Genomic DNA, 24,400 nt, shown 5'->3' on the forward strand with positions numbered 1-24,400 from the left:
CCCGAGTGTCGCAGGGGCGGATCAGGAGGGCGGGGCGATGGGAGAGGAGGAGACGTGATCGGAGGGCCAGATGGGTGTTGCCCTAGTGATCCAGAAGGGTCTACTGAAGTGACCCAGTCTCTGTAGTATTCGGGCAGTAAAGACCGAGCAACAGCATTTTTTAGGAAAAAAAACAAAAACAAAACCAAAAACTGGAAGGCCTTTCGGCTACAGTGACGCGGAACGTTTTTTTGGCCAGAAACCGAAAGAAGAAGTCGGAAGTGACGTCGCGGTCAAAACAAGCCGGGGTTTGGGGGCCTGCTGTGAATCTGTGGCTGCAGATGGAAAGGCCCGACTCGCTGTCGGCTGTCGAAGGTAGTCGCGAGGCCCTGCGGTCCCGCCCAGTCGCCCCTCGCCCCTGTTCCCCTGACTTTCTCTCCGTGGGTGAACCAGCGTTTCCTCCCGCGGTCCTTGAGCTGTGCTGGGATTTTTCGGGCAGAATTGGCGGGTGGCGACCGAGCGGACTTATCTTCCTACAGGTGTCCCCTCCAGGGAGCTTCTGTCTTGGGACGCTGGGACACCTGTCGCCTGTGAGGCATCATTCATTTTCATAGCGCCTTCCTTTCCTTGTAGGACAACTTCAGGATGAGGAAGAACCGGGGGGGGGGGGGGGGCTCCTATTACTAGGATCCACTGCGGGCTAGCACAGTCGCCCAGCGTGTCTCTCCCTTCATCCCTGGGCTCTGACGGATCGAGGTGATCCTAGGCCATACCTCTTTTTCTCTCCGCCTCCTACTCTTGATCATGTTTCCCCTCTCCTTCTCCTAGCCTTCAAAATCCTAGCTTAACCAGTCAATTTGGCTCTTCTTCTATAGAGCCGTGGCAAGATAGCGTTCTGTTTTCACTTCCTTCTTTCCCAGGTTCTCCGCTTTTGAGCCGGTAGTTCCATTCCGTCTATAAACCCTGATTTATGACATGGAAGATGTTTAGAGGTAGAAAGAGTATTAGAGATGTCTGCTTGAACCACCCACATTGTATAGATTAATAAAATGAGTTTCAGAAAACGTATGTGATTTTTCTTTCCAGGGTTGCACAGCTAGTTGTTAGTGACGTTGAACATGCAAAGCCAAATCTAATTAGCAAGCCTTTGTTGAGCATCTTGCAGGGTCATTTCAGGATAGAAAAGAATATAAAAAACGATGTTCGTATTCAAATCGGAAAACACTTCTGGAACACCTGGTAGAATCAGGCTCTGCTTGTGTGCAAAGATTAGTAAGAGTGTTCTCCATCTTAGAAAAGTTTTCAGTTTCTTTGGAATAAGTGGAAACTTTCAAGAGAATAATAAATACTAAAAATAGAAATATATGCAGTGTGCCAGGAGAGCTCAGGGGATTGCATCTAGGCCAGCTCTGGGTAGGAGTCTGTGGGAGATGCTTCTTCCCTCAGGAAGCATAGTTCACATCTTGCAATACATTTTTAAAGCCCTCTTCATTGCAGTTCTATCCCTCTTTGAATCACAGTTCATTTCTTTTCCGGTTTCCTTCTTTCCTTTTGCTAAAGGATATTAACTTTGTTACCTGTTACTTTCTTACTATTATTATTATTATTACTACTACTGCTATTTGTTATTTCTTCACCTCTTGTCCCTTGGAATTTTGGATTAGTTTAGTGCTGCTGCTTATTTTAGTGGTCAGGGTGCTCTATTCAAAGAGCTGCATAGGTCCTTCATAATGTATAAGCTCCCTTTTTCTTTTCTCTACATAGGAAATAACAGTTAACTACCCTCACTACTCAGAGGATTGTTTTAAGGATCAATCTTGGAAAATGTTTTAAAACTGAAAATAGTAGTTACCTATAAATGTATGGTTTGTCAACCTCTGCTCCACTGTAATCCTAATGCATTTTTCTTTTTAAACTCCAATTTCTTTTTAAAGATTTTATTTATTTATTTGACTGACAGAGATCACAGGTAGGCAGAGAGGCAAGCAGAGAGAGAGGAGGAAGCAGGCTCCCCACCGAGCAGAGAGCCGGATGCGGGGCTCGATCCCAGGACCCTGGGACCATGACCCGAACTGAAGGCAGAGGCTTTAACCCACTGAGCCACCCAGGCGCCCCTTAAATTCCAATTTTTAAAAATCCTGCATCCTCTTGAAATTTCTAAGAGGCAGTAAACCCTAACATGAAAAGATTTAACTAGATGTTTTAATTTTCTTCTCCCTGTCTCAGGGATTACATGCATAGGGTATTGATAATCTTGAAATTCTTCATTTTTTAAGAATCAATTTTAGGTGGGCGCCTGGGTGGCTCAGTGGGTTAAGCCGCTGCCTTCGGCTCAGGTCATGATCTCAGAGTCCTGGGATCGAGTCCCGCATCGGGCTCTCTGCTCAGCAGGGAGCCTGCTTCCCTCTCTCTCTCTCTCTCTCTCTGCCTGCCTCTCCATCTACTTGTGATTTCTCTCTGTCAAATAAATAAATAAAAAATCTTTAAAAAAAAAAAAAAAGAATCAATTTTAGGTACAATAATGAAATTCTCTTGAAATTATATTAAGGTTCATAGGGAAGTGCCAGTGATTACTAAAAACTCATTATAAAACAGTAGCAGATGATTCTATAACAGTGTGCTTACAATCTATGCTTTGAGAGTTTGCATTTATTGAATTTATGTCTTAATTATCTGTATTTGAAAAAAGTCATTTCTTATTTATACTTTATTATTTCTTAATACTTATTATAAAAATGAGATCTAAAAATTATAGCTTGATCCTAATGTCCTAGAGATAATAAAGTACAGGAAGCCAATCTATAATCTATGATTTCTATAGTAACAGTTTTTATAAAAACCTATTTTAAGTTACTAATAGTTGAACTGCACAAAAACTGATAAATAAGTATATCTTCAACTTATCCAAGAATCACAGGTGTTCTAGATACTAATAGACATGGGTACAACATGAGTTCTATCTTAAACTATCAAACTCAGAGCCATTCATAAGTATAGCATGTTAAAAGGTGAACTACAGGTGAGAGTTTTAAAGTTTTCACATCAAAGTGTTTTACATGAAAGTTTTTCAAATGAAAATGTTTTAGCCATTTTAATTTATGAAATGAAGTCTTGGCACTTTAACATTAGAAGGTGGTTTAAAGAATCTAGCAATCAGTTAAAGGATCACTGACTTGATCTATGAAAATAAGAAATGTCAAATTTTTGAGAAAAAAAAAATGCTATTAGGAATTTTTTACAATGTTTTGTCCCAGTAGGAACTAGCTTCTTTCCACCTTGATGAAGTGCCTCCAAGTCCTCTTTGGGCTTTTGCAGTAGCAGGAATTTGGGGTAGTTCTGGAGGCTGGGAAGTCTAAGATCAAGGTGGCAGCATGGTTGTGTGCTGGTGAGGGCACTCTTCCTGGTTCACAGGTGCCATCTGCTTGGTCTGTTCTAACTTGGTGAAAGAGCATGAAAGTTTCTTTTCATTGTTACCTTCATCTTCTGTTCATTTGGCAGTGTTCAAGAATAGGAAAGGGGAGAAAGAGAAAAATGTTGAAACCTAGTGATAAAAGTGAGAATGTTACTGTATTTCATTTAGTCTTTACCAAGATCCCATGAGGTTAATGATGACACCTCCATTTTACAGGTGAGATTGAGGCTTAGAGAGGTTGAGTAATGCATAGGTGCACATAGCTAGTAAGTGACGAAGCTTAAATTCATACCCAGGTGTCTGCCTCTGAACATTGTATGCTTACTATTAGCACACTACTACTACTATGTGTCAGTGCCTATAAGAGCACTCTTTGCTTATTTTGTGTACTTTAGCTAAGTTGATATGATATTTTTAATTTTTTTTTTTTCAGATTTTTTAATAGCTGAATTCCAAGAACACAGTGGATACCAATCCTATAAAACAAAGAGGAAATCATGAAGAAATGTTTTAATTATTGAAACTACAGTTGAAATCATGGCTACATCAGCAAATCTGGATATTGGAGCCCAGCTGATAGTGGAAGAGTGCCCCAACAGTTACAGTCTAGCTGGCATGCCAGACATTAAAATAGAACATCAGCTGGACTCAAATGCAGAAGAAGGATCCGCTCAGGGTGTTGCCATGGGAATGAAATTCATATTACCTAACCGATTTGATATGAACGTGTGTTCTCGATTTGTGAAGTCCTTAAATGAAGAGGATAGTAAAAACATTCAAGATCAGGTTAACTCTGACCTGGAAGTGGCATCTGTCCTATTTAAAGGTTGAAAGTTATGGTATAAATATCTGCATTTGTTTTTGTTTATTTTGTTTTTTGGTTTTTGGTTTTTTTTCCTTTCTTGATCATGAGATTGTGAGTTTGGAAGTCATACTTTAATATGATTTGAAAGTCATACTTTAATATAATTTTCTAGAACCTCACCAAAACCAAAACTAAATAATTTCATGTTATTTGATCTCTATAAGCATATGTTGATTTTTTAAAATTTTTCTTGCTTGACCTTTGTTTATTTACAAATTCAAGTTTCTTATTGTACTCTTTAAAATGACAGGAGAAAGAAATTATTTGAGCCTTTTAAGAAATGAATTACCTTACTATTCCCTATTCCACAAATATTTGATTGGCATCTCCTTCCCATAGTTTAATGCATTGATGTTTTCTTCATATTGTAGACTTACTTTTACAACAATCTATTGAATAAAAAAACTAATCTCAGAATAAAATCACCCAAGATTAATACAGATTTTTTCTGGAACTCCCACTGTGATAATGCAGAATTTTTACAGCAAAGAATAGTATCACTTGAGAAACAGTTGAAGATCTACCTCATGTATTTCTTTTTTAATGTAAACGTTGACATAGAATTTTGAAATGCTTTGTCATTAAAATATTATTTTAACGTGTTTAAATTTATTTTACTTAGCTGAATGCAATATCCATACATCTCCTTCCCCGGGAATTCAAGTAAGACATGTCTATACTCCCTCTACAACAAAGCACTTCTCACCAATTAAACAGTCAACTACTTTGACCAACAAACACAGAGGAAATGAGGTCTCAACCACACCTCTATTAGCAAATTGTAAGTATATCCCAGTAATGTATTAAAATATTCTTATTACTAACAATGCTTTCAAGAGTTTGGCTTTGAAGCATTTTCTTTAAATACATATTTTATTTTGGAAAGCTTAAGTGATGTCTTGATAGTTCTAGTTATTTAAAAATTTTTTCACAGTATTACCACATAATCAAATATTTCATGTTATATATTTATTAAGAACAAATACAGATTTTTTAAAAAAGGTTTTATTTATTTATTAGAGAGAGCACACACAAGTAGGGGGAGCAGGAAAAGGAGAAGCGGACTGTCTGCTGAATAGGGAGCCCAATGCGGGACTCAATCCAGGACCCCAGAGTATGACCTGAGCTGAAGACAGATGCTTAACGGACTGAACCACCCAGGCACCCCAAGAACAAATACAGATTTTAATACAGACTTTATATAGGTTTATATAAATACAGGTTTATATTTGTTTATACACATACAGATTTTATACAAGTTTTCATTATTATTTTTTTTTTTTTAAGAGAAAGAGTTGGGGAGGGGAGAGGCAGGGAGAGAGGGAGAGAGAGAATCTTGTAAGCAGGCTCCATGCCCAGCACAGAGCTGTCACTGGGCTCTATCTCAGGACCCTGAGATCGTGACCTGAGCAGAAATCAAGAGTTGGACACTTAACGACTGAGCCACCCAGGCGCCCCTACAGATTTTCATTCTTTTTTTTTAAGATTTTATTTATTTGACAGAGAGAGAGAGATCACAAGTAGGCAGAGAGAGAGGGGGAAGCAGGCTCCCTGCTGAACAGAGAGCCTGATGCTCCCAGGACCCTGGGATCAGGACCTGAGCTGAAAGCAGAGGCTTAACCCTCTGAACCACCCAGGCGCCCTCAGGTTTTCATTCTTAAAACCTTTATAGTCTTACTGTAACAAACAATTTGTCATTCTGAACTTTGACCACACTAAGACATTGTGAGTGTTTTTCTGTTCTTGGAGTGCTGGGAGTGCACAATTAATCATTTATTCAAGGTCACACAGCTAATTAGTCACAACTAGGTCTGAATTCAAGAAATTTTTTTTAAAATATTTTATTTATTTATTTCACAGACAGAGATCACAAGTAGGCAGAGAGGCAGGCAGAGAGGTGGGGGAAGCAGGCTCCCTGCCGAGCAGAGAGCCCGATGCAGGGCTTGATCCCAGGACTCCAGGATCATCACCTGAGCCAAAGGCAGAGGCTTTAACCCACTGAGCCACCCAGGTGCCCCTGAATTCAAGAATTTACTCTTGAAGTCATTTTTTCATTTACTACCTCACTCCAAAGTTAAGAAAAACCCATGGAGTCTTGAAATAATGATATTTGGGATTTCAGAGGACTTAATCAATAAAAAGACAAAAGGTATGTCTTTGTGTGTTTTAGATCAAACATCCTTACAAGTTTGGATATTGAGTTAGCATTTTAAAAATTAAATACCTAAGCCATCTCTTTGATTGATGGGATCATTAGCAGTTTGCATTGCTAATATAATAGTTGATCATAACAATTTGTGTATTCATTGATAATAATACTTTGCAGATGTCAGAATTGCCTTAAACATACATCAATTCTCAGGTACAAAATAGCTACTTGTAATGTTAGGATGTATGTGTGTGTGTGTGTGTGTGTGTGTGTGTTTTAAGATTTTATTTATTTATTTGACAGAGATCTCAAGTAGGCAGGCAGAGAGAGAGGAGGAAGCAGGCTCCCCACTGAGCAGATAGCCTGATGCGGGGCTTGATCCCAGGATCCCGGGCTCATGACCCAAACTGAAGGCAGACGCTTTAACCCCCTGAGCCACCCAGGCACCCCTTTAGGATATATTTTAAGTTAAATTTTTTTAAACAATAAAATGAGAGGGGTTTTTTTAGAAAAAAGAATTGCTGCACAAATATGAATGACATGACGAAAGCGTACTCTCTAGGTAGGAAAACATGAAGCTCTTTGTGGTATCTTTTCAGCTTTATCTGTTCATCAGTTGGCTGCTCAGGGAGAGATGCTCTACCTAGCTACTCGGATTGAACAAGGTAATAGCCTGTTTTTTTAACTGTGCTTAAAACATATTTAATTGGATTTATTAGATTTTTGTTGTTTTATTTTAATATAGGAAAGTATAAAGACAAAAAACAGTAGTTGTATAAGCTCATCAGGCACATAACTCCATAGGTAGTAAAAAAAATAAAGGACTACAAAGTACAAAAGTTACAGCCTCCCTTACCACCTTTTCCCCAGAAGTAAACATTATAAATTTCTTATGTTTCCAGGAAACTCTTTTATTTTATTTTTATTTTTTTAAAGATTTTATATATTTATTTGACAGACAGAGATCACAAGTAGGCAGAGAGAGTAGGCAGGCGGGGTTTGGGGGTGGGAAGCAGGCTTCCTGCTGAGCAGGGAGCCCAATGTGGGCTTGATCCCAGGACCCCGAGATCATGACCTGAGCCAAAGGCAGAGGCTTAACCCACTGAGCCACCCAGGTGCCCCGTCAGGAAACTCTTTTAGAGAACAGTCCTGTTTATTTTTAGGGTTATGTGTGAAAACATGCATTTACTTTTTGGTATGTACACAAGAGGGAAAATATTCTCACACTGCATTGCACTTTTTTCACTTAATTGGAGATCTTTCCATATGAGCACATAAAGATTTATTTCTTTTTATTTCTCTCTCTTTTTTTAAGGATTTTCTTTATTTATTTTGAAAGAGAGAGAGCATAAGCAGAGGGGAGGGTCAGAGGGAGAAGGTGAAGCAGACTCCCTGCTAAGCGGGAGCCACCCCCCTACCAGACAGGACTCGATCCCAGGACCCTGGGATTATGACTTGAGCCAAAGGCAGATGCTTAACCAGCTGAGTCACCCAGCTGCCCCCTATTTCATTCTTTTTTTTTTTTTTAAGATTTTATTTATTTATTTGACTGACAGAGATCACATGTAGGCAAAAAGACAGGCAGAGAGAGAAGGGGAAGCAGGCTCCCCACTGAGCAGAAAGCCCGATGTGGGGCTTGATGCCAGGACCCTGAGATCATGATCTGAGCCGAAGGCAGAGGCTTTAACACACTGAGCCACCCAGGTGCCCCTATTTCATTCTTTTTAATAGGTCCATAGTTTTGTACTATATTGCTACATACATACATAGTGTATTTTTATTTTTTAACCAGTCTCTTTGGTGATGGTTGATTGCAGTTTCTCGGTATTAAGTAACATTACATTCCTGTTGGCATTTTTTTTATGTATAGTATAAGTTCCTACAAGTTTATTTGCTGGGTCAAAAGGTATATGGATTTTTTTGCTTTTACATATATTGCCAGGTATTTTTCCTGTCCTCACTCCGGAGTTACAGTTTGTATTTCCCCATAACCTCAGTGACACAAAGTATTATCAGATTTTAATCTTTGCTAATCTCATGGGTGAAAAATGGTATCACACACTGGTTTTGTTTAGATTTTTTGAATCAGGGTCTATTTAGGCTCTTTTGTATGTTAACTGCTTGATATATACTGATTTATATGATCTCATCTAAATTTTAAAAATTCATTTTTTGTTTTTTATGTTGCATATATTTTTTTTAACCAGTCATCTTCCTTTGATTCTAATGTTTTCAACAGAAGTTTAACATTCCTTAGTGGTAAATTTATTTTTTTCCTTGTAACTTCTGAGTTTTATATCCTTCTTCAAAAGGCTGTTCTACTTCAAGATTATAAATAATGGAGGAACACCTTTGCTTATTAGTTAATTAACTTAGCTAATTAAACACGTGGAAGAAGAAAAAGTTAATGGTACAAACTCACATAATAGGACAGCAAAGAAGTGAGCAGGAAGTGAACCTCATCGAGTAGTATAATCCACCTTTTAGAATGCCAGTATTTTCATAATGATATTAATAGATGGTTGTTAAATTAGATTACAAAAATTGTTTTTCTTTTAAATAGAAAATGTTATCAATCACACAGATGAAGAAGGATTTACTCCTTTGATGTGGGCTGCAGCACACGGGCAAATAGCTGTGGTAGAGTTTCTACTTCAAAATGTAAGGAAACTGCCTCGGAAAATGTGTACATATAGTTACTTAAGTCTTGAGTAAAGATTTTGTATCTCCAGCCAACTAGATGTAATGGTAGAGGATCCAAAAAAGTTTTGCACGCTTTTTGTATTCTTGTGAAACGTGGATCTAGTTGGGCAGATAAGACTAATCATACATGAAACAGCAAGAGAGAATCTCATGCCTGGCTCCCTCAGAGTGCAGTGGGAACAAAAGAATGATCAGCATTGTAGGAGAAGCTTCATGGGGGAGATGTAACTTAACTCCATAGTGGAAGGATAGTTAGCTTCAAAATAGAGGGAGGAAGGAAGGCCTCCAGACAACCGTGATAATAAGGACATCCGTGAGTAGAAGTTTGCATTATTAAGTGAAGAACATTACTTGGCCTAAGTACTGAACTGTAATTCTCATTGACAGAAATAACAATATTCTTATTTAAATGAATTGAAAAGTCTTTTATCTCTCCTTGCCACTCCAGGGTGCTGATCCCCAGCTTTTAGGAAAAGGTCGAGAAAGTGCACTCTCATTGGCCTGTAGTAAAGGCTACACAGATATTGTCAAAATGCTGCTTGATTGTGGAGTTGATGTAAATGAATATGATTGGGTGAGTCTATAGTACTGATTTTTAAAATACTGTGATAAATCCTAGGAATTATTAAGTTTGGAGAGACATAAAAAATTTTACTAGACATTTGGAAAAAATAGCTAATTAAACATGTAGAAGAAAAAGTTAATGGTATAAACTCAGTTATTCTGATTTAAATATTCTTCACAAAATATGAAAATTGCAAAAAAAAATTGCCTTAAACAACTTTTACATACCGTTTTTAGTAAAACATCTCACAGCAACATTAAGTTATTCCACTCTTGCTCACCTTGAAAAACTAAATCACCTTTTCCTTTGCAGAATGGAGGGACACCTTTGCTTTATGCTGTACATGGAAATCATGTTAAATGTGTAAAAATGCTCTTAGGTAAGCCAATGAAAGTGATATTTAGAAAATACCATGTGAGGACTTTAATTTTTAACAAGCTGGCTGCCCTGGTGTTACTCAAGAGAATGACTAACTATTATTAAATATTGTTAACTCTGCTGAAGCACCCGCAGCCACAGAACTGCTCATGGGAGAAGCAGCTCTGTCCTGCAGCACACCTGTGCTTCGAACATTTGTTCCTGTTGCTTCCTCTTGAGGATCATGTCTGAATTCATCATTGTTTTCCTGTCCACAGTGTCTATGGGCATAAGTTTTGTCTAAGGTTGTTGATGAGTTTCATCTGTTAGCAAGGACCCCTATTTGTTTGAGGCATCCAACCCCTGACCCGCCAAAGTGAATTCTGTGCACTCTTTGCTGAAGATCTGTCCTGTCGTTTGCACTGAGCCGGCACAGACAAACATACCTACATTTTCATTTTATTTATGCAGATTTTTCTGTTTTGGTACAGAAAATGGAGCTGACCCAACCATTGAAACTGACTCTGGGTATAATTCTATGGATTTAGCTGTAGCCTTGGGCTATAGAAGTGGTAAGTATTTTTATTTTTTAAGATTTTATTTATTTATCTGACAGAGATCAGAAGTAGGCAAAGGGCAGGCAGAGAGAGAGGAAGGGAAGCAGGCTCCCCGCTGAGCAGAGAGCCCGATGCGGGGCTCAATCTCAGGACCCTGGGATCATGACCCGAGCTGAAGGCAGAGGCTTTAACCCACTGAGCCACCCAGGTGCCCCTCAGGTTTTATTTTAATTGGTAAAACTCTGTAAACAGTACAGACTAGTGGACTAAACTGTTTTCATGATTTGTAGTCTTAAATATGGCATGTTATCCTAACTCCTGGCAGTAACTTTTAACTGTGGGCAAAATCAACAAATTCTTACAAAGTCTGGAAATGAGTTTGTTACTATTAATTGACACCAAAAAAATAATTTATTGCAAGAGTATACACCTATTTACAGACAAGAGTTGTTTAACCTTTTTTTAAGCAAATTACTTATAAAATGCTTTATAGTTGCCCTTTCTCTGTTCCTTAGAACACACCTTGTATGAGAATAGAATCCAGGAACTTGGACGATCACTAAGTCAGTAACAGGCTAAGTTTTAAGTGCACTAAGTAGGGTATTACAATCTTACCATCCTCAGAAAATGGGTATATCCTCAGAATAGGAGTATATCCTATATCCTCCTCAGTATACTGAGGAGTATATCCTCAGAATGGAAGGAATAACTTTATTTTATTTTACTTCTTAGTATTTTTTAAAGATTTTATTTATTTATTTATTTGACAGAGAGAGAGAGCTGTCACAAGTAGGCAGAGAGCCAGGGAGAGAGGGAGAAGCAGGTTCCCTGCCGGGTAGAGAGCCCGATTCGGGGCTTGATCCCAGGATCCTGGGATCATGGCTGATCATGATCTGCCGAAGGCAGTGGCTTAACCCACTGAGCCACCAAGGTGCCCTGAAATAACTTTATTTTAAGGAAAAGTTGATGTTAAGATGAATTTGACAGTTCTGTGTAAAATTTTATGATCAACATGCTGTGGTCTTGATAACCTGTCTGTTCCAGTTCAACAGGTCATTGAGTCACATTTACTGAAGCTGCTTCAGAATATCAAGGAATAGACATAGTCATCAGGAAGTGTTATCTGCCCTTCCATTTACTTTTCGGCTCTTATAAATGATAGTTTTGTTTACTTATAAATTTTTACCTCAGTTGCAAAATTTACTGGTTTTAGTAAGTTTTAATATTCCTCTGAATAATTCACTGGTTTATAATAAAATTAATGTTGATGCTTTTTTATAAATGTGTTTTACTGCATATTTAAAATTATAAATTAATGTTTTGTGGCATGTAAATTTTTATGGTACAGATAGTTATCTGTCTTCGTATCAAGTGCTGTAATTTAACATTTTCAAAAATTATTCTACCCTGTTCATCTTCACTGTTGTATTAACTCATTGACTTCACACAGGTTTGCTATAAATCTAAAGGAAAAAAATTTGTTTTTGTTGAATTTAAAAATGCACAGTGTGATTGTTTACAAAATTATGTTATAAATAAAGTACTTTTTCTGTTAGTTTGCATGGTAGTATTTTTTTAATTTTTAAAATTAACATAATGTATTATTAGCCCCAGGGGTACAGGTCTGTGAATCACAGATTTACACACTTCACAGCATTCACCATAGCACATACCTTCCCCAATGTCCATAATCTACCCCGCTATCCCTGACAACTCTCAGTTTGTTTTTGAGATTAAGAGTCTCTTATGGGGGGCACCTGGGTGGCTCAGTGGGTTAAGCCGCTGCCTTCAGCTCAGGTCATGATCTCAGGGTCCTGGGATCGAGCCCTGCATCAGGTTCTCTGCTCAGCGGGGAGCCTGCTTCCTTCTCTCTCTCTCTCTACCTGCCTCTCTGCCTGCTTGTGATCTCTCTCTGTCAAATAAATAAATAAAATCTTTAAAAAAAAAAAAAAAGAGTCTCTTATGGTTTGTTTCCCTCCCGATCCCATCTTGTTTCATTTATTCCTTTCCTACCTCCCAAACCTCCCACGTTGCCTCTCAACTTTCCTAAATCAGGGAGATCATACGATAGTTGTCTTTCTCTGATTGACTTATTTTGCTCAGCATAATACACTCTAGTTCCGTCCATGTCGTCGCAAATGGCAAGATTTCATTTCTTTTTATGGCTGCATAGTATTCCATTGTATATATATACCGCATCTTCTTTTTCCATTCATCTGTTGATGGACATCTAGGTTCTTTCCATAGTTTGGCTATTGTGGACATTGCTGCTATAAACATTGAGGTGCAAGTGCCCCTTTGGATCACTACATTTGTATCTTTAGGGTAAAGGTTTTTTTTTTTTTTTCCCCCAGTAGATTAAAATTGATTACTTTGGGATTTTTAGTTTAACCTTCTGTCCTCCAGGACACTGCATTAGATCAAACAATATAATTAAAATAAATCAAATGTAAGTCAATCAACAAAGACTTAATTGTCATTTTTAGAAATATATTTAGAATATTTTTCTCTTATAAATAAGTTTTTCAGGAGGAAACATTAGTCCTTCAATAAAAGTCAGATGTTCTTTAATTCCACTAAAGGAGCACAATAAACTTGTGTTACACCAAAGTTTAGAAAAGAGCCATGGGCTGGAATTTTGCTTACCCAATGAGTGTGAGACTAGTGTTAAATTATTTCATCTGGAAAATAGACGTTACCTCGGTTATGATACTTGGTTTGTAAACCATATAAATTTCATCTAGTTGAAGCAAAAGGGAATTATGGGAAGACACAGAATGGAGAGGAAAGCTAAAAGAAGCAGGCAATACAAAGGAAGAAAACTAGGCCAGGGATCTCAATCAGGAAATCAGGGTCAATTGTTTTGGATGCGGTTTTGGCAATGTTTAGCTTAAAACCCCCTTGTTTATCATTGTGCTCAAGATTTAAGTTTCTAGGAGTAAGAAATCAAGGATGGGATATAAATATACTGCTACATTGGAGTTGGGGGGAGAATGGGAATCACTGGTTAACAATCCACCATCGCCCCAGGACTTCCTGGAACACAAGAGGCAAAGGCTGCCAGAAAGAAAACCGCAGAGAAAGGAGAGAAAAATGATGGCTGTTCATTCCAAAGGCCATCTAAATAATAAGTGAAACCAGCACTAGTGTTTCACCCATTGTCAGGCATAGATTTTATATCTATTTTCCAGCACTTCTGATTGACTTATCTAAAACATTAATCCTTCCATTTGGTTCCTTTTCTTGTTAGTGGTACATACCCACGAAGTGTTAGTTCCTGTTCTTACTATAAGGTAAAACCCAATAATCTATTTGGGCACATCAGTGTGTGTGATGCTTGCAAGTGCTCTCCGCAGCTAAAGAGCAGCTCAAAGGACTTATGCTGGAATGGAATCTAAAATAATCACCTAACTCCTACTCTGATTCTTAGATCAACAGATCTCAGAGAATATCTTAGAGAAAACTCCCCTTTCCAATTCTGTCATTTTTTAACCTCAGGGACCCTGATAACAAATGCCAGAAAAGTCCCTTAAGAAGTAGACACTAGGGACGCCTGGGTGGCTCAGTTGGTTGGACGACTGCCTTCGGCTCAGGTCATGATCCCGGAATCCCGGGATCGAGTCCCGCATCAGGCTCCCAGCTCCACGGGGAGTCTGCTTCTCCCTCTGACCTTCTCCTCGCTCATGCTCTCTCTCACTGTCTCTCTCTTAAATAAATAAAATCTTTAAAAAAAAAAAAAAAAAGAAGTAGACACTAATACAAGTTAATTAGAACAACAGGAATCATCCTTTAGCAGTTCTAAATTCCTCTCTTAAAAATCAAATGCCTTTGGGGTGCCTGGGTGGCTTTGTCAGTTAAGTGTCCAACTGTTGGTTTTGGTTTGGGTCCTGATCTCATCAGGATCCTGAGATCCAGCGCTGCATAGGGCCCCCCTGCTGAGCACGGATTGGCTTGAAATTGTCTCTCCCTCTTCCTGTATCCCTTCTCCTGCTTGTTCACACTGTGTGTATACTGTCTCTCAAGCAAATAAAATCTTTTTTTAAAAAATCAAATACCTTTTAGGGAGTGTTTACTGACTGCACAATATTTATTCATGACTTGTGTACCAGACACTGTGCTTGATAGGAGGATAAAATACTGAGTAAAAAGACACAGTCTTGCCATCAGAAGAACTCACTGCCTTATGTTAGGGCTCCTTACCACCACAGTATGAAGGACATTGATAATAATTTTTGAAAGGTTCAAAACCATTATTCACATGTACATACAAAGTGAACATTTGTCAAAGGTTTTCTTCGACTCAATTTCTCATAAGGGAACAAGTAAGACATTAAAATTAATTCCAAGAACTAGGTATTTTAGGCAATGTAAGTATATAAGATTGCTGAGTCTGATGCACATCTGGTTAATGTCCAATAAGCCTACAGACCATAACCTTTGAGACTATCTTTTCTCCCAGAGAGAAATGATGTACATCTCCAGATAGAAATCTATAAGATAACCTGTTATATAACAGATAACATCATTAAGTCTGGCACCTTACACTAACAGGAACAGTGAGTTGAACTGAGTAGTTAAGGGTTCTCAAACTTTTCATGTATATCAGAATCACGTGGAAGACTGACAAACATACAGACTTATGGGTCCCCTCCCCAGTGTTTCTGATTCAGTTAATCTGGGGTGGGACCCAAGAACTGTAATTTCTAACAAGTTTCCAAGTGATGCTGCTGGTCCAGGGACCTCATTTTGAGAATCACTGTCCCAGATTATCGCTGGGCAGACTCTTATCCAGCATGAGGGAAGCTGTGCCACCCTTATTTCTTTATTTTCCAAGCTTTCAGATAATTATGAATATTACTCAGCCATAAAAAAGAATGAAATCACATAGATGGAACTAGAGAGTATTATAAGTGAAATAAGTCAGAGAAAGACAAGTACCATATGATTTCACTCAACAGTGGAATTTAAGAAGCAAGAAAAGCAAGCACAGGGGAAAAAAGAGGCAAACCAAGAAACAGACTCTTAACTATGAGAATAAACTGATGGTTCCCAGAGGGGAGGTGGGTAGGGGATGGGTGAAATAGGTGATGTTCAGTTACCATGATGAGCACTGGGTATTGTACATTTTTTTTTTTTAAAGGAAACACATTTTTTTTTAAAGATTTTATTTATTTATTTGTCAGAGAGAGAGTGAGCGAGAGCGAGCATAGGCAGACAGAGTGGAAGGCAGAGTTAGAGGGAGAAGCAGGCTCCCTGCGGAGCAAAGAGCCCAATGTGGGACTCGATCCCAGGACGCTGGGATCATGACCTGAGCCGAAGGCAGCTGCCTAACCAACTGAGCCACCCAGGCGTCCCGGTATTATACATTTTAAGCTGATGTTATACTGTATGCTAACTCTACTAGAATTTAAGTAAAACTTTAAAATAAATAAATAAATATTCAAAGAATATTCTTGATCATAAGAAGTTGGTCTTATTAGATTGACCTTCTTATTTATATATATACAACAATTTAACCATAGGGACAAGTTTTCTCTGCAAATCTAGAGTCTTAGTTTACTGAGAAACTACATATACCCCCCAAAATTACCTTCTATTCAGAAATTTTCATAAGGTTATCTCAGACCTTTAAAAGCTTTGATTATTTGCTACTCTACTCCAAGTCTGAGGTCCCAGACCCAAGAAAGTCGTTCCACTGGATTTCACCTACAATATCACTAAATCAGGGTGAATTCTCCCTTTTTAAAAAAATTTTTAATTTTTTTTTTTAAAGAATTCCTCCCTTTTTGAAGTCTGCAAAATTTGTTAAGGTCCCTGCCTTTCCGGGAAGGGACTTCCCTTACCTCTATTTTGGGGAGGGCTTTGTAGGCATTAGCTCTATGTATAATTCTATTTTTTAAAATTTTATTTATTTATTTGACAGACAGGGATCACAAGTAGGAGAGAGGCAGGCAGAGAGAGAGGAGGAAGCAGGCTCCCCGCTGAGCAGAGAGCCCGATGCGATCCCAGGACCCTGGGCAGAGGCTTTAACCCACTGAGCCACCCAGGCACCCCTAGCTCTACGTAAAAGTCAACCCTTTGTTCCCTGGCATGGACTTCCTACACCTAATTGAGAGCAGTCTTCTCAAATATAAACTTCTGGGTATGGCTTTGGTTGAACAATCTATTTATCTGATTGTATCTTGATAAAAAGGACAGATTGTTACTGAATCTATGCCAACAGAAGTATGAAAAGTAAGGAGACTCACTTAAAGTATTTGCTTCAGAATACTGAGGCCAACAGAGAGAGTCAAACACCATTTTAAAATGGTTTGTTTCAGGGTTGCCTGGGTGGCTCAGTGGGTTAAGCCTCTGCCTTCAGCTCAGGTCATGATCCCAGGGTCCTGGGATCGAGCCCCACATCGGGCTCTCTGCTTAGCGGGGAACCTGCTTCCTCCTCTCTCTCTGCCTGCCTCTCTGCCTACTTGTGATCTCTGTCTGTCAAATAAATAAATAAAATCTTTAAAAAAAAATGTTTCATTTCAGAGGTGCTTGGGTGGCTCAGGAGGTTAAGCCTCAGACTCTTGATTTTGGGGCCTGAGATTGAGCCCTCCATCTGCTCTGTGCTGGGCATGAGCTTGCTTAAGATTATCTCTTCCCCTCTCCCTTTACCTTTCCCCTGACACCCTCTCCAAAAAAATATAGCTAAATAAATAAATAGTTTCACTTTACTGATGCATAGTCTACTAAATGACAGAGATGAATTAAGAAGGAAGAGAAAGAAGGGGTTCTACTTGTATCCATAGAAAATAAAATATCAGAAATTCATGCAATATTTCATACAAGAAACCACCTTAAAATTTCCCTCATAAGTTCAGTCAGTTCTATGTAGTTCTTATTTCCCAGGATCTTGGGTCAAGCGATAGGCTTTCATGAAGTATGCCTGGATTGGAAGGAATCTTCAGAGTGTTAGAATCCAGAAATTCTCAGGGGGTCTGGGTGGCTCAATCAGTTAAGCATCTGCCTTTGGCTCAGGTTATAACCTTGGGGTCCCAGGATCGAGCCCCATATCAGGCTCCCTGCTCAGTGAGGAGCCTGCATTTCCCTCTCTTTCTCTCTGCTGTTCCCCCTGCTTGTGTTCTCTCTCTCTCTCTCTCTCTCTCTCTCTCAAATAAATAAAATCTTTTTTTAAAAATCCAGAAATTCTGATTCATTCACTGGTAGTCTGGAAGGTTTTTAAATGATGTCAGCTAAGAATCTTGTACTCAAGAGGTCTATTCCTTATGGAATCAGTAATGAAGAGAACAGTACTAACCCCTTTACCACAGTTTCGCTCTTCAGCGTTTGAGTTACTGGCATCATCCACGGTCATGAAGCAGGTGATCCTCCTGACAAGCATCAGAAGGTCAATAGTAGCCTAACTCTACATCATAGTGCTTACGTCATTCATCTCCATCTTCTCCTCAGGTAGGCATTTTATCTTTTCACATCATAACAGAAAGGGTGGGTACAGTATAGTAAGATAACTTTTATCACAGTATATTATTGTAATTGTTCTATTTTATTATTGTTGTAAATTTCTTACTGTGTCTAATTTATCATTGAACATTAACATAGGTATTTAGGTATAGGATAAAAACAGTACACATGGGGCTAGATGTTATCTGCGGTTGCAGGGGTCCCCCGGGGGTCTTGCAATGCATCTCTCTGCTGGATAACGGGGGACATCTGTACCTGGTACTCTTGGTAACTTACTATAGGGCTTTCTATCAGGCTATGACACTAAGAGGCTCTGAGCTTGGAGCAGAATCTTCACGAAAACATCTGATAAAGCAGAAATGATCATGAGACTGAATGACTGTAATTAGTTTCTTATAATAACAATATCAGGGGCGCCTGGGTGGCTTAGTTGTTGGGCATTGGCCTTCAGCTCAGGTCATAATCCCAGGGTCCTGGGATTGAGCCCTACATCAGGCTCCCTGCTGGGCAGGGATCCTGCTTCTCCCTCTCCCACTCCCCCTGCTTGTGTTCCCTCTCTAGCTGTGTCTCTCTCTGTCAAATAAATGAAATCTTTAAAAAATAATAATAATAACAGTATCAGAATAAAGGAATAAAATTCTCTATTATAGTACTCTATTTAATTATTCCATTTAAAAAATTGGTCAGTATATTCCCTGAGGATAAGGACGTGTTACACACAGTAAGGGCATTAAATCTCTAGGGCCTTTCCATAAAATGTGTAATATCTGAATTATTTATATTAATAACATTTTACCCATACAAACAACCTAGGGAAGCCTGAGTATCATTTCTCTAATTTGACAGTCCTCTTTTTTTTCTAAAGATTTCACTTACTTATTTGAGAGAGAGAGAGAGAGTGAAAAAGCACAAGCAGGGAGAGCAGAAGAGGGAGAGGGAGAAGGAGGCTCCCTACTGAGCAGGGAGCCTGATGCAGCACTGGATCCCAGGACCCTGGAACCATGGCCTGAGCCGAAGGCAGCGGCTTAACTAACTGAGCCACCCAGGCATCCCCAAATCTTATGTTTTATGCCTTTTTTTTTTTTTTAAAGATTTTATTTATTTGACAGAGAGAGATCACAAGTAGACAAAGAGGCAGGCAGAGAGAGAGAGAGAGGAGGAAGCAGGCTCCCCGCTAAGCAGAGAGCCCAATGCGGGACTTGATCCCAGGACCCTGAGATCATGACCTGAGCCGAAGGCAGCAGCTTAACCCACTGAGCCACCCAGGCGCCCCCCCCCAAATCTTACGTTTTAAATTAAACCTATTCTTATATCATATTCCATATTGATAAAGTCGGGGTAAAGAAATATAGATATTATGTGTTAATACCAAAATTATAAACCAAGTTAATTTATTCAAAGACTCACTTGCGGGGTGCATTGGTAGCTCAGTCATTAAGCATCTGCCTTTAGCTCAGGTCATGATACCAGGGTCCTGGGATGGAGCCCTGCATCAGGCTCCGGAAGACTGCTTCTCTGTCTCCCACTCCTCTTGCTTGTGTTCCCTCTTTTGCTGCCTCTCTTTCTGTTAAATAGATGAATAAAATATTAAAAAACAAAACAAGACACCAAAGACTCACTTTTGCTATGTTTACATGGATTCTTAAAATGTTCCCCAGTTAATAATTTCTAGAACAATCTTTTTTCTTAAAAGTCTAGTACACATAAGTGACTCCTAATCTCACAAAACAAACTGAGGGTTGCTGGGGGGAGGGGGGTTTGGAGAGCGGGGGTGGAGTTATGGTCATTGGGGAGGGTATGTGCTATGGTGAACGCTGTGAAGTGTGAAAACCTGGCGATTCACAGACCTGTACCCCTGGGGATAAAAATATATTATATGTTTATAAAAAATAAAAAATTTAATTAAAAAATGTCTAGTACACATAAAATACTAGAGGTTAGTTTCTTTATTTTCTGAGATTTAAGGGAATTTTATTCAGGTAAGCAATTTTTTTCTATAAGCCAATCAGAACAGCACTCCTTTAACTTAAAGGACACTAAAACCTAGTGCTTTAATACACTCAAGTGCTGGGAAAATACTCCTACTTACACAGTGAGGGATGCAGACCTTTCTCAATTACAGACGTGAAGACACACAAACACATGGAGAGCTTAGAGCTTCAGATCTACCATTTAGACATGATCAGAATGGAACAAAAACTTAGAAGTATTATCCTTTCCAGTGAGCATGTAATTTTTTTAAAGATTTTATTTATTTATTTGACAGAGATCACAAGTAGGCAGAGAGGCAGGCAGAGAGTGAGGAAGCAGGCTCCCTGCTGAGCAGAGAGCCCGATGCTGAGCTCAGTCCCAGGACCCTGGGATCATGACCTGAGCCAAGGCAGTGGCTTAACCCACTCAGCCCCCCAGTGCCCCCAGAGCATGTAATTCTTTTTTTTTTTTTTAGATTTTTTAATTTGTTTATTTGTCAGAGTGAGTGAGCACAGGCAGATAGAATGGCAGGCAGAGGCAGAGGGAGAAGCAGGCTTCCCGCCGAGCAAGGAGCCAGATGTGGGACTCGATCCCAGGACACTGGGATCATGACCTGAGCCGAAGGCAGCCGCTCAACCAACTGAGCCACCCAGGCATCCCCAGAGCATGTAATTCTTAATTGATTTGACACTGCAAAGACAAACAGATCAAAAAACAAAACAGAACAACAACAACAACAAAAAACCCACTAATAAATTGGATTATTTGTTATCTCTCACCAACAGACCTTCATTATACATCTAACAGAGATCACCACATAGACCATAAAAGCAAATCCCTGATCACTGCTGCTGCTGCCACTAGGAACAGACTTACGGGGGGTGTACAAAGCAGAAATAAAAACAAACACATAATGTGTCAGTAGAAAGGGGAAAAAAGAACTAGAAAGTCAGAAAAGTTAAAGTTCTGGGGACACCTGGGTGGCTCAGTTGGTTAAGCAGCTGCCCAGAATCCCAGGATCGAGTTCCACATCCGGCTCCTTGCTCAGCAGGGAGCCTGCTTCTTCCTCTGCCTCTGCCTGCCATTCTGTCTGCCTGAGCTCACTCTCTCTGTAAAATACATAAATAAAATCTTTAAAAAAAAAAAGTTAAAGTTCTGTTGCCACCCAGGACTCACCTCAGAACCCAAGAAAGATGCGCAGGCAAATCCGTATCTTTGTCTGCATTGGGTTATTCCCCTCAAACACCTCAATGGATGACCTTCCAAACTGATTAAAATCTAATTTCCAAAAGACTGTATGACCCTCTCACAGAAATAAAATAAACCCGTGACAATTAATTCAACATAGCTTTTCCCATCCTTTTACTGTCAATCTAGCTGCATCTTTGTATCTCAAGTCTGTTTCTCAGGTGCCTAGGTGGCTCAGTTGGTTAAGTGTCTGATTCTTGATTTTGGTTCAGGAACAAAACAAAGTCAATTACATAAGCCCCTATCCCAGTGAGCTCCTGCCTCCGAGGTCGCTCAGCTGCCCCAGGAGCAGGTTGGCAGTATGTGGTGAAGAGCCCACTGGAGCCAGAGTTTGACCTTACTGCCTTCTTCAGAGAATGAACCACTCTCTGTGCTTTCTAGATTCTTTTTTTTTTTTAAGATTTTATTTATTTATTTGAAAGAGAGAGAACAAGACAGGATGAGGAGGGGCAGACGGAGAAAGAGAATCATGATCCCCACTGAGCAGGGAGCCCAATGTGGGACTTGATCCCAGGACCCTGGGATCATGACCTGAGCTGAAGGCAGACCTTAATGACTGAGCCACCCAAGCGCCCCCATACTTCTTTCTTAAAAATAACAACCCTAAGGGGCACCTGGGTGGCTCAGTGGGTTAAAGCCTCTGCCTTTGGCTCAGGTCATGGTCCCAGGATCCTGGGATCGAGCCCCGCATCTGGCTCTCTGCTCAGTGGGAAGCCTGCTTCCTCCTCTCTCTCTCTCTCTCTCTGCCTGCCTCTTCACATACTTGAGATCTCTGTCTGTCAAATAAACAAATAAATAAAATCTTTAAAAAAAAAATAACAGCCTTAGAACTCCTCTTTTTCTCTTTTGTGCATACAGGTAAGTAAATAGATAACTAGTTGATTCATGTTAAAGTGTTCCAATTTTTTTGAAAAGTTGATTAGTCATTTGGATTCTGGCTTTTGGCTTTATGGTAATTTTTTCAGAGCATGTACACTTTATTTTTGTGTAGTTAAGTTCACCAATACTTTTATGCTCCCAAAACAATGTCCCAAATCATCCCCCCTTTTTTTTTAAAGATTTGATTTACTGGGGTGTCTGGGTGGCTCAGTGGGTTAAGCCCCTGCCTTCGGCTCAGGTCATGATCTCAGGGTCCTGGGATTGAGCCCCACATCGGGCTCTCTGCTCGGCCGGGAATCTGCTTCTCACCCCCTTCTCTGCCTGCCTCTCTGCCTACTTGTGATCTCTGTCTGTCAAATAAATAAATAAATAAAATCTTAAAAAAAAAAAAAGATTTGATTTACTTATTTTGTAGAGAGAGAGAGCACATGAGCAGGGGAAGGGCAGAGGGAGAAGGAGAAGTAGGCTCCCCACTGAGCAGGGAGCCCAACTCCAAGTGGGGATCAATCCCAGGACTCTGGGATCATGACCTGACCCAAAGGCAGCTACTTAACTAACTGAGCCACCCAGGTGCCCCTCAAATTGCCTCCCTTTAGAGAAGCAGAAAAGCTTAGGTTCTTTCTTTCCTGGCCTCCGCTTTCCAGCCTTCCTCCTCCTAGCCTCCCTGACAGGTAAAATGCAAGTATGGGATGGAGATTTAACCAAGCAGATGCTCCCAACCCAGATTTTTGACTGGGTAGCTACTGACCCAAAGCACTAAGAGCAGTGGTGTTCACATGAGTGAGAGCACAGACCTCAACAATATCCAGGTTCTGGGAGCAGCGATTGCTGCGTGAAATATGAGCCATGTTGTCACTGGCAAGATTTTGAGTGTGACCCTGCCATTGCCTGGTCTCGCTCGTCCCTGGCTCTCCTCCAGCCAGCTGCTACGACTTCCTGGTATTTCTGTGAACCAGCAGCTTTCAGCTGATTCCTTCCCTGTTTAACCAGAGTGCGTTTCTGGTGCTAAGAATGTTGATAGTTACAATAAATAAGGAGACTAGCCCTCTCCCACACACTGTGTCCCACCTTACCACCTGAGAACCACGAGTGCTTTATGAAAACAGCCCCCTAGTTCAGGTCATGCCTCCCCATCCCTCTCTCCTGTTCTCGCTTCCCCTCTCTTCTCTCCTCCTCTTCCACGTGCTTTCTCCTCTTCCCTTTCACCAACCACTCCTTGCCTCTCCCCGCCACACCCTCTCCTCTCTTCCCTTCTCTCCAACCTTCCCTTTCCTCTCCCCTCCTGTTTCTCTCCTGGGCTCAGCTAAGATTCCAGATTCCAGAAGACCAGCCTTGGGGCAGTTATCAGAGACATTCACCACACTCTCTCACTGTCCCTCACTACTCAACCTCTTCCATAAACCTTCCCTGAGAAGAGCCTCCACCCAACACAATATGCACGCTTCTATAAACAGACCCCTGGGGCCACCATTTAATAATTCATCCATCCTGTTCAGACAAGTCCTACTGCCAGTCTAGGACACAACTTGTACCTTGCTTAGAACCCCCTAACCCTGGGGCACCTAGGTGGCTCAGTTGGTTAAGAGCCTGACTCTTGATTTCGGCTCAGATCATGATCTCAGTGTGGAAACTGCTTAAGATTCTCTCTCTCCCTGTCTCTCTCTGCCTCTTCCTACAGTGCACGTGCTCTCTCTCTCTCTCTCTCTCTCGCTCTTTCTCAAAATAAATAAATAAATAAATAAATAAGAAAGAAGATGCTCACCATAAATAATTTTCTTTCTACATATTCCAAAAGAAAAGAGAGAGGGAGAGGGAGAAAGAGAGATTGACTATCAGGACTAAATTATGGCAGAGAGGCATGCAGAGAGAGAGGAGGGGAAGCAGGTCCCCCGCTGAGCAAAGAGCCTGATGAGTTGAAGGCAGAGGCTTCAATCAACTGAGCCACACAGGCGCCCCTCTTCTTGTTCTCATTTGAACCTCTCTCAAATCCACCATGCTTCTGTGAAAGCACGATGCAGTCGACGTGTCATACAATAACTGGCCACCAGGTGGCAGTCGTGATGCAGTAGAATGGGAGCTCTTTCATTAACCCCTTCACAGAGGATCCGGAAATTGTCAACCTCAAAAGCACCTTAAATGTGATGAAATACACAAGACCTTGTTTTAAACAAAACATAACTACAACAAGAGTTGATCTTAAATGTGGGATCAGATATAATACCAGGAACTAGGCTATATTTTAATTCTAGCTTTAGGA

At 40.1% G+C, this 24,400-nt stretch overlaps 1 protein-coding gene across 2 annotated transcripts; it reads left to right on the forward strand.

The window, feature by feature from the left end:
- The first annotated feature begins 8 nt into the window (after positions 1-8).
- On the forward strand, positions 9-12,142 carry ANKRA2 (ankyrin repeat family A member 2). Of its 2 annotated transcripts, none has more exons than XM_082724981.1 (9): positions 9-354; positions 3,825-4,230; positions 4,879-5,037; positions 7,005-7,070; positions 8,969-9,066; positions 9,557-9,682; positions 9,986-10,052; positions 10,522-10,602; positions 11,632-12,142. In XM_082724981.1, the coding sequence occupies exons 2-9, from the start codon at positions 4,146-4,148 to the stop codon at positions 11,685-11,687; spliced, it is 738 nt and encodes a 245-aa protein (XP_082581107.1). In that variant the 5' UTR covers positions 9-354; positions 3,825-4,145; the 3' UTR covers positions 11,688-12,142. The 2 variants fall into 2 exon arrangements, with proteins under 2 accessions (XP_082581107.1, XP_082581106.1); XM_082724980.1 differs by having other exon boundaries at positions 3,825-4,217.
- The last annotated feature ends 12,258 nt before the right edge of the window (positions 12,143-24,400 follow it).

Source organism: Mustela nivalis (assembly GCF_964662115.1).
Source record: "Mustela nivalis genome assembly, chromosome: 3".
Classification (NCBI taxonomy): domain Eukaryota; kingdom Metazoa; phylum Chordata; class Mammalia; order Carnivora; family Mustelidae; genus Mustela; species Mustela nivalis.

Excerpts from the sequence above, each read along its gene's own strand:
- ANKRA2 (XM_082724980.1), top strand. The coding sequence starts at position 3,929 with ATGGCTACATCAGCAAATCTGGATATTGGAGCCCAGCTGATAGTGGAA. Across the intron at positions 9,067-9,556 it reads TAGAGTTTCTACTTCAAAAT|GGTGCTGATCCCCAGCTTTT; the intron begins GTAAGGAAACTG and ends TTGCCACTCCAG. Across the intron at positions 10,053-10,521 it reads ATGTGTAAAAATGCTCTTAG|AAAATGGAGCTGACCCAACC; the intron begins GTAAGCCAATGA and ends GTTTTGGTACAG.